This window comes from Nerophis lumbriciformis, linkage group LG29 (assembly GCF_033978685.3).
Source record: "Nerophis lumbriciformis linkage group LG29, RoL_Nlum_v2.1, whole genome shotgun sequence".
NCBI classification, from domain to species: domain Eukaryota; kingdom Metazoa; phylum Chordata; class Actinopteri; order Syngnathiformes; family Syngnathidae; genus Nerophis; species Nerophis lumbriciformis.
The window spans coordinates 582,296-593,342 of NC_084576.2; the positions used below are offsets into that span (position 1 = coordinate 582,296).

Genomic DNA, 11,047 nt, shown 5'->3' on the forward strand with positions numbered 1-11,047 from the left:
GCTTGGTCGCGCGCCATTTGCGTTCCAACTTTCTACATGATAATTTATGAGCTCTGGTTTCTTCTGTAAACCATGGGGTGCGCCTTTTAGGGGCCCTTTTTTGTTTTAGCGGTGTTATACTATCAAGGGCATTGTCAAAGTTGTTAGTTAGGTTATCAATAGATCCGACATAATTTGGGAATGGTGCCATTACCGAAGGCAGTAGGTCAGCAAGAGCTTGCCCATCACTGTCTATTTGGCCTAGCTCACATGTCAATAGTTTGAATACTGCAAACTTCAATACAGTAACACCTCATTTGTTCTGCAGACGTCCAGCGGGTGTCAGCGGGGAGTCATGAAGAGGAGTGGCACACCAGTGTGGGACAGAAGGAGCTACAGGCCCCCTCCCACATTAAAGAGGAGCAGCTTCATGATGAAGATGAAGCTCAGTCCTTACAGCTTCATCACAGTCAAAGTGAGGAGAACAGAGGGGCGGAGCTTGTAAGTCAACACATCACAGAAGCTGATGGAGAGCATTGTGAAGATATCAAGTCAGAACCAGACAGCATCTTTGCTCCACTGTCAGACATGGACCACATGATGTCAGACTCTTCTGATCACAGTGACCACATCCAAAAACCTTTGGAGAGTAAAAATGACTCTAAAGGTGATACGAGACATCACACTAACAACAAACACTTTGACTGCTCTGAATGTGGGAAATCATTTAGAAAGAAGAATCATTTTGCAGAACACATGAGAATACATACTGGAGAGAAACCTTTTACTTGCTCTGTTTGTAAGACGAGTTTCTCCAGAAAGGAACGCATGACCACACACATGAGAACACACACTGGAGAGAAACCTTTTGCCTGCTCAGCTTGTGCTAAAAGATTCAACACTAAGAAAGTCATGACCACACACATGAGAACACACACAGGTGAGAAACCTTTTACTTGCTCTGTTTGTATGAAGAGTTACTCCAGAAAGGGTGACATGACCACACACATGAGAACACACACTGGAGAGAAACCTTTTGCTTGCTCAGCTTGTGCTAAAAGATTCAACACTAAGAAGGAACTTATATTACACGTGAGAACACACACAGGTGAGAAACCTTTTACTTGCTCCATTTGTAAGAAGAGTTTCTCCACAAAACAGTACATAACCACACACATGAGAATACATACTGGAGAGAAACCTTTTGCTTGCTCAGCATGTGCTAAAAGATTCAACACTAAGAAGGAACTTATATTACATGTGAGAACACACACAGGTGAGAAACCTTTTACTTGCTCCGTTTGTAAGAAGAGTTTCTCCAGAAAGGAACACATGACCAGACACATGAGAACACACACTGGAGAGAGACCTCTTGCTTGCTCAGCTTGTGCTAAAAGATTCAACACTAAGAAGGAAATTATATTACACATGAGAACACACACAGGTGAGAAACCTTTTGCTTGCTCTGTTTGTAAGAAGAGTTTTTGCAGAAAGGAACACATGACCAGACACATGAGAACACACACTGGAGAGAAACCTTTTGTTTGCTCAGCTTGTGCTAAAAGATTCAAATCTAAGAGGGAAATTATATTACACATGAGAACACACACAGGTGAGAAACCTTTTACTTGTTCTGTTTGTAAGAAGAGTTTCTCCAGAAAGGAACAAATGACCACACACATGAGAACACACACTGGAGAGAAACCTTTTGCTTGCTCAGCTTGTGCTAAAAGATTCAACACTAAGAAGGAAATTATATTACACATGATAACACACACAGGTGAGAAACCTTTTACTTGCTCTTTTTGTAAGAAGAGTTTCTCCAGAAAGGAACGCATGATCACACACATGAGAACACACACTGGAGAGAAACCTTTTACTTGCTCTGTTTGTAAGAAGAGTTTCTCCAGCAAGCTAGTCATGACCACACACATGAGAACACACACTGGAGAGAAACCGTATAGTTGCACTGTGTGTGATAAGATGTTTAGGTTTAAGAATCAGGTCAGTAAACACACGTGTGTAACAGTCATGGAAGCTGCAGGGATATAAAAACATTTAAACAGTGATTGTGCTAAATGTAGTTTAAAAACACAGCATGTTAAATATGAATGTATATTTGATGTTGTGTGTAGTGCTGCTCAGTCCGAATGAGACTAACCCTAACCCTAATAATATCAAATAAATAAATAAAAAACATTAATGATATTAATAAAACATTTGATTACTCGAAGACTTCTATGGAAATGCAAATACAGAGACTCCGATTTCCCTCGCCCGGATGCGGGTCCCTGGGACCCTCCTCTAAAGCCAGGCCCGGAGTTAGGGCACGATGGCGAGCACATGGTGGCCGGGCCTGTCCCCATGGGGCCCGGCCGGGCACAGTCCGAAGAGGCGATGTGGGCCCCCCCTCCAATGGGCTCACCACACATAGCAGGGGCCATAGAGGTCGGGTGCGCTGTGATCTGGGCGGAAGCCGAAGGCAGGGCACTTGGCGGTCCAATCCTTGGCTACATAAGCTGGCTCTTGGGACGTAAAATGTCACCTCGCTGGGGGAAAAGGAGCCTGAGCTAGTGCCCGAGGTGGAGAAGTTCCGGCTAGATATAGTCAGACTCACTTCGACGCACAGCAAGGGCTCTGGAACCAGTTCTCTCGAGAGGGGTTGGACTCTCTTCCACACTGGCGTTGCACGCAGTGAGAGGCGACGAGCTAGGGTAGCAATTCTTGTTGCCCCTCGGCTCAAAGCTTGCACGTTGGAGTTCAACCCAGTGGACGAGAGGGCAGCTTTCCTCCGCCTTCGGGTGGGGGGACGGGTCTTGACTGTTGTTTGTGCTTAAGCACCAAACGTTAGTTCAGAGTACCCACCCTTTTTGGATACACTCGAGGGAGTACTGGAGAGTGCTCCCCCGGGTGATTCCCTTGTCCTACTGGGGGACTCCAACGCTCATGTTGGCAATGACAGTGAAACCTGGAGAGGCGTGATTGGGAAGAATGGCCGCCCGGATCTGAACCCGAGTGGTGTTTTGTTATTGGACTTTTGTGCTCGTCACAGATTGTCCGTAACGAACACCATGTTCAAACATAAGAGTGTCCATATGTGCACTTGGCACCAGGACACCTTAGACCGCAGTTCCATGATCGACTTTGTCGTTGTGTCATCGTATTTGCTGCCTAATGTTTTGGACACTTGGGTGAAGAGAGGGGCGGAGCTTTCTACCGATCACCACCTGGTGGTGAGCTGGCTGCGATGGTGGGGGAGGATGCCGGACAGACCTGGCAGGCACAAATGCATTGTGAGGGTCTGCTAGGAACGTCAAGCAGAGTCTCCTGTCAGAGAGAGTTTCAATTCCCACCTCCAGAAGAACTTTGAACATGTCACGAGGGAGGTGCTGGACATTGAGTCCGAGTAGACGATGTTCCGTGCCTCTATTGTCGAGGCGGCTGATTGGAGCTGTGGCCGCAAAGTGGTTAGTGCCTGTCGTGGCAGTAATCCCAAAACCCGTTGGTGGACACCGGCGGTGAGGGATGCTGTCAAGCTGAAGAAGGAATCCTATCAGGTTCTTTTGGCTCAAAGGACTCCGGAGGCAGTGGAAAGGTACCGACAGGCCAAGCGGTGTGCGGCTTCAGCGGTCGCGGAAGCAAAAACTCGGACATGGGAGGAGTTTGGAGAAGCCATGGAAAACGACTTCCGGACAGCTTAAAGCGTTTCTGGACCATCATCTGCCGCCTTAGGAAGGTGAAGCAGTGCACTATCAATACCGTGTATGGTGAGGATGGGGTACTGCTGACCTCGACTGCGGATGTTGTGGATCAGGATGCCACCCGAACGCCTCCCTATGGAGGTGTTTCGGGAATTTCCGACCGGTAAGAGGCTGCGGGGAAGACCCAGGACACGTTGGGAAGACTATCTCTCCCGGCTGGCCTGGGAACGCCTCGGGATCCTCCGGAAGGAGCAGGACGAAGTGGCTGGGGAGAGGGAATTCTGGGCTTCCCTGCTTAGGCTGCTGCCCCCGCGTCCCGACCTCGGATAAGCGGAAGAAGATGGATGGATGGAAGTTGAATATGATTTTAGATTCAACAGACCTTATACAAGCATGAAACAGTTCTTTCAATAGTTTCTGAATTATAGGCTTTTGTAAACATTTCAATTAAACTTATGCTTGTCTTTGTTACATTTTTCACCTTCATATTAACAAAATGCTACAACTGCAAATATTGCTAGAAGTCTTGGTTTTCTAATAAATGTGTCCTTTTAATACTTACAAAACTGAGCATTTTTTAAATCTTTCATTACACTACATAAAGCTGTTATACTCTTAGATATACAGCCCTTGAATATAGAGTCAATCAATCAATCAATCAATCAATCAATCAATCAATGTTTATTTATATAGCCCTAAATCACAAGTGTCTCAAAGGGCTGCACAAGCCACAACGACATCATCGGTTCAGATCCCACATCAGGGCAAGGAAAAACTCAACCCAGTGGGATGACAATGAGAAACCTAAGAGAGGACCGCAGTGTGGGTGACCCCCCACCCCCCAACCCCCCTCTAGAGGAGACCGGTGCAATGGACGTTGAGTGGGTCTAGCATAATATTGTGAAAGTCCAGTCCATAGTGGATCTAACATAATAGTGAGAGTCCAGTCCATAGTGGATCTAACATAATAGTGAGAGTCCAGTCCATAGTGGGACCAGCAGGAAACCATCCCGAGCGGAGACGGGTCAGCAGCACAGAGATGTCCCCAGCCGATGCACAGGCGAGCGGTCCACCCCGGGTCCCGACTCTGGACAGCCAGCACTTCATCCATGGCCACCGGACCTGTGCCCCACCTCCACAAGGAAGAGGGGAGCAGAGGAGAAAAGAAAAGAAACGGAAGATCAACTGGTCTAAAAAAGGGGGTCTATTTAAAGGCTAGAGTATACAAATGAGTTTTAAGATGGGACTTAAATGCGTCTACTGAGGTAGCATCTCTAACTGTTACTGCTAGAACATTCCATAGTACTGGAGCCCCAATAGAAAACGCTCTATAGCCCGCAGACTTTTTTTGGGCTCTGGGAATCACTAATAAGCCGGAGTTTTTTGAAGGCAGATTTCTTGCCGGGACATATGGTACAATGCAATCGACAAGATAGGACGGAGCTAGACCGTGTAGTATTTTATACGTAAGTAGTAAAACCTTAAAGTCACATCTTAAGTGCACAGGAAACCAGTGCAGGTGAGCCAGTATAGGTATATATATATACTGTATATATATATATATATATAAAGGTATATACTGTACATTATAGGCGTAATATGATCAAACTTTCTTGTTCTTGTCAAAAGTCTAGCAGCCGCATTTTGTACCAACTGTAATCTTTTAATGCTAGACATAGGGAGACCCGAAAATAATACGTTACAGTGTGGTGGAATTTCTGAACTATTGTACCATATTTTGTGTCTGTCACAGTCCGAAAAGAGAGCGAGGTCGAAAAGCATAAATAATGTCTGCTCGTTTTTCTTTTTTCTATTCTGAACCATTGAAGGAGCATATGTAGGTTATAGTTGAACGAGTGGTCGGCCTGACCATTCTACAAAATGTTTTCATTGTTTATTATGGCTGAAGGATTCAAGGAGGTTGCAGAATAAACAGGTCCAAAACAACGGGACCTTGACACATGAGGGGAACACATAAATGGCCAAGTAGACCAAGTCTATGTGTGATTCGCATGATTCTCCATTCATCCAACGTCTCCGGAGGATGTTGTCTGTTTGCATTGGCAATTCAATCCAACCTTGTACCAGTTGATTATGGGTAAATAAAACTTTTGTAATAAATTCACTTTTGTTGCTGTTTAAGATTCGGACCTTCCACTACATAAAATTGGCGTCACGAACTGGATGGTCTAGAACGCTGCAGGTCGATATCAGGACTTCCGAAATCTCAAGGCAGACAGAGTTGCATGCGCGCATCTAAAGTTAAGCAATTTTGCTTAATGTGTAAACGCTGTCTGTCTGGAGATGAACGGGACTGGTAAGACTAATAGCTGAACCTGTTTTTGATAAAAGATAGGTCTAGCCAGCTTCTCCAAAAACAACCTGGAATGGGGTATGTTGGATTGGGTTGTGATTATATTGTCTGTGTTTGTTTGAAAATGTGTGATTTTTGTTTGAAGATAAGGGGAACTGTTAATAGAAATGTGGTGGTTCAGGAGTGTGTTGCACGGACTATTTGAGGCAAATACATGTTTTAACCTCTTTCTACTTCTTCTGCAAGTACACTCGGTTGGCGGTTTGGATACAGCTAAAGTAAAGGCATTTTCACTAGCCGGGTGGTACATTTGACTATAAAAAAATGTTGAAAGTCTGCGAATGTGCGACGTATCTGTCTTTGTGGAAGCTGCAGCGGTAAAGGCCTCATTTTTAGGGACTTTTCAGGGACTCCGTTAAAGGAGATGGACTGAGCTGTCACGACGTTCTGAATGGTGTGCTGCAGTTTAAACAGATGGAGATCGGCGTTGGTGAAACTGTATGGAAGTGACCAAACATGATGGCTGTAGAATTGTTGGCTGATTACCAGTGATTCTACGGCGCCTTTAGGCTGGTTTCCGTGTTGGTCAGGGTGGTAACGCAGGGTCTGCTCCGCTGGACGGGTTAATCGCCGTTTTATGAGTAAGAAGTGACCTGCGTTCGTGTTATGAGACGGCCGTTCCACAAAAAGCACGCGTGTATAATTGTTTATATTGTCCGGACATTGGGGTGGGTTGTATTTTGTTCATGTGTGTGTGTGTTGGTGAATGTTGAAAAGTGTTGGATGTGGAGTGATTCAGTTTTATTGTTGGTACATTTATATATGCGTAACTTAATAAGAATTGTGTGTGCACCTGCGGGTCTGACTTTTTCATTTTCCCTCTCTTGAAAGAGTTAATCATTACTCCCACACACACCCGCATCCCCTCACATCCCTGCTAATCTGTAAAGGTTTGGAAATTGTCCAAAATGTGTGTGTGTATGAGAAGATAGACAAAGTTTATGTTCAGAAATCATATGAGTGAATCCATCCATCCATTTATCTTCTTCCGCTTATCAGAGGTGGGGTCGCGGGGGCAGCAGCCTAAGCAGGGAAGCCCAGACTTCTCTCTCCCGAGCCATTTCGTCCAGCTCAGAGTGAATGATAAATCCATCCATCCATTTTCTACCGCTTATTCCCTTTGGGGTCGCGGGGGGCGCTGGAGCCTATCTCAGCTACAATCGGGCGGAAGGCGGGGTACACCCTGGACAAGTCGCCACCTCATCACAGGGCCAACAGAGATAGACAGACAACATTCACACTCACATCCACACACTAGGGCCAATTTAGTGTTGCCAATCAACTTATCCCCAGGTGCATGTCTTTGGAGGTGGGAGGAAGCCGGAGTACCCGGAGGGAACCCACGCAATCACGGGGAGAACATGCAAACTCCACACAGAAAGATCCCGAGCCCGGGATTGAACCCAAGACTAAATGTTGTTTATTATTATTAGGTTCTGATATAATACAGCTGTGCTTCTGGGTGAGAAAAATAGTTGACTGTTGAGGTTGTTTTGTCTGTGGGAGTCTGATTGTGACTGTGTGATATTGTAGTTTTGTGTCTGAGATTTTGATTACACAAAAAAGGCTCGCTCGTTGTTGATATTTTTGTGCACGTGTGACGCAGTAAGAAGAAGAGGCGGCTCTGTTAGGAGACATTTTGAGATAAGAGGTGTGTCGTTGTGATGTGCTGCACGTTAGACGTGGGCCGGAGAGGTGTGTCACTGCTAGCATAGCATAGGATAGCATAAATTAGATTAGCATAGGATTAGTTTAGCTTTGAGCTAGGTTAGCAAAAATTAGCTTACTGAAGCCTAGTAAGGCTAGGTTAGCATTTAGCTTGGCATTACAAAATGTGAGTGGACAGCTTTCTCAGTCTGAAGAGAGTGCTGACAGGTTGGGTTTGATAATAAGTCAAATAAAAGATACATAAATAAATAAACATTTAAATATCAATAAATACATTTGGATAGCTTTGAATTCATATTTATATAGCAAATACATTAAATAAAGTTATATAAGTAAATTCAATAAAATTGAATTTAAATTTAATAAAGGTAAATTGATTATTTGAATGTATTGACATTTTAATTATTTTAAGAATAATCACAATAAAATAAAATGGAAATTTATATTCTAAAATATGGTCAACTTTTATCTGTTTAACTGGTATTAATCATATATTGTCAACGTTTATAGTCACACCTGTGTGAATCATGGAGTCTGAGTCGCAGGTTTGGTCAGCAGTTGGGGCTTCAGTAAACTGAAACCACTGTTAGCCCATGAAATAAAAAGATATTCCACAGAAATGGAACAAGCGGACACAAAGCTGTCTGTCACCCTGGCCGGTGGACGGGACTTTTGAGAGTGTAGAGAGAGATGGGAGTTTTGAAAAACAATAACAAGGCAAAGGATAAAAAACCTAAACGCATTCAGAAAGGTGACAGAGAGGTAGCTGCTCTGCAGTTGTTTTAATCACGCCAGAAGGGAAGATAGTGAGGAAGAAGTACAGACAAAAGTCGCCACACTCAGCGCTCCAACAATAACAAAACGTAGATCAGCGTTAAACAAATTCTAATCATAAGGACATACTAAGTCATGAGAACTTAAGTAAACAGACAGCAAGTAAACCAGAAATAATGATTGAAATAAATAACAAAGAAAGCACATTTCTATGTGACACTGGAGAATGTAGAATTACACGTAGAGAATAAAACTAAGTGGGAACTAAATGTCTGTAAGATAAGCAGTCTGTCCAGTGTTTACAAGGACGAGACGTCATGAACTGTGCTCGGATTAGCAATAGCATCAGGCTATGAAGGAGGAAGAACTGTGAAGAGATAAAGAAAGACGCATGACATTATATGGCTTTGGATTGTTGTTGACCCTGTTGCATTTTAGAAGACTGATTTATTTTGGATTGATGTGTTTTTAAGGCGATACATAGAAAAATGGATGTATTACATGTAAGTTTATATTGAGAGAGAGAGAGAGAGAGAGAGAGAGAGAGAGAGAGAGAGAGAGAGAGAGAGAGAGAGAGAGAGAGAGAGAGAAAGAGCATGGGAGGTTTGAAGGGAAGGTGAAGAGAATGGATTGTGAAAATATGGAACATGGATGTTTATAACCTTACGTGAATGGTTTCTAGGAGAGGAGAGTAGAAATAGAAACATTGTTTTGAAGTGAAAGGAAGAGATGGACACAGGATGTTGTTTGTAAAGGAAAAAGCAAGTTGAAGGAAAGATGAGAAAGTGACAAATGAAGGTGCATGTGGAAAAACATCTTATTGGTGTGTCAGCATAGGCTGTTGATGGTGGTTCGCTGCAAGTTTGTTTGCTTGTTTGAGTGAAATGGGAAGAAATCAATAGGAATAATTCGATGCAAAATGGAATAAACTATGAGTGCGATAGATAATGAATGAATGAATGAATGAAATAAGTTTATTTCCATCATATAATCAACCATCAACCATTTTGTGTGAGCAGTTTAACAGTACAGATGATACATATTAACAATCATACACATTTACACACAAAAAGAAAAAGAATGAGGGAAAAAGGAATAGAGTGAAGCCAAAGCTTATATTTGCCTATCCTATACATTCACTGAACATTAGATTGCCTGGAACATCAACGTTCAACAAAAAAAATCAATGGGATGAAAGTAATTGTTACTATATTTTATAATGTCCAATTATTTCACCTTTCAAGGTTTTCTTAAACCATAACAAAACAACTACATGTCTTTAGCTCATCACTGAGCTTCTTCTACTATTTAACTCCTAAAACTGAAATACATTTGTATTTTATATTCCTTCTTACTTGACCTATTTCAAAAATCAATATCCCCTGTAAATTAGAGTTTTCTCATAATGGAAACAAGCTAAGAATCCAAGCTGGAAGGCTGTTGTTCTTTACTCCAAACATCATTTCCATTGTTTTTAAAAACACAATATCTGAACATTTTAACACATTACAACTTATAAATAATGGATTGGTAAGTTCATAGTAGCACACTTTGTGTATTATTCTAATGACCCTTTTTTGAAGTTGAATTATTGGCTCTATGTTTGTCCTATAAACATTTCCCCAAACTTCAACACAATATGTTAAATATGGACCAATAAAAGAATAATATAACATATGTAGACATTTCTTATTCAGCATGTGTCTTACTTTATACAGAATAGCAATGGATTTGGATATTTTTGACTTTATATATTCAATATGCGCTTTCCAACATAATTCATGATCAATTATTATTCCCAAGAATTTAGTTTCATATACTCTATCAATTTCCACTTGATTCAATTTTAATTTTGCTTCACAATTTGTCCTTGCACCACTAAACACCATACATTTACTTTTCTTAACATTTAATGATAACTTATTGATATCAAACCATTTTTAGCTGAATCAACTCAACCTCAACACTTCCTTCAAGTCTTCTCCTGAACAATATACATTTGTATCATCTGCAAACATAATACATTTACATTTATGACATACTGAACAAATATCACTTAAATAAAGTAGAAATAACTTAGGTCCCAATACCGAGCCTTGTGGAACCCCACAAGTTCCTCTTCTTGGCTGTGATTCATTTCCACATATTGAGATCTATTACTTAAATAACTACTTAACCACTGTTGTGAAACACCTCTTATGCCATAGTTTGACCATTTATGGGGGTATTGAGATAAGATGTGAGGAAAATGTCTGCTGTGGTTCGCCATATAATTTAGAATGTGCACTCACGCACACACACGACCTTGTGTGTGTGTGTGTGTGTGTGTGTGTGTGTGTGTGTGTGTGTGGTACATTTGGGAGTGGAGGTCTGAAAATGAATATAATAAAAGTAAGTTTTAAGTCGTTTAACTTTAAAGTGTAGTCTAACATTTTTGGGTTGGAGTATTTTATTTTTATTTAGATATTGCAGTACACCAAACATCTGGGTGGTGAGCTAAGATAGGATAATGGCATAACATAGAATAAATTAGGAGGCACACCAAATCTCA

The 11,047-nt window shown here is 42.0% G+C and overlaps 1 protein-coding gene across 5 annotated transcripts in view; it reads left to right on the top strand.

The window, feature by feature from the left end:
• The window catches only part of LOC133572329 (uncharacterized), a 91,028-nt gene extending 88,040 nt beyond the window's left edge, over window positions 1-2,988 (top strand). For all 5 annotated transcript variants that reach the window (XM_061925244.2, XM_061925245.2, XM_072911892.1 and 2 more), the window contains one exon: window positions 308-2,988. In XM_061925244.2, coding sequence (XP_061781228.1) covers window positions 308-2,031 — 1,724 coding nt within the window. In that variant the 3' untranslated portion in view covers window positions 2,032-2,988. The remainder of the gene's footprint in view (window positions 1-307) is intronic.
• Window positions 2,989-11,047: the final 8,059 nt, after the last annotated feature.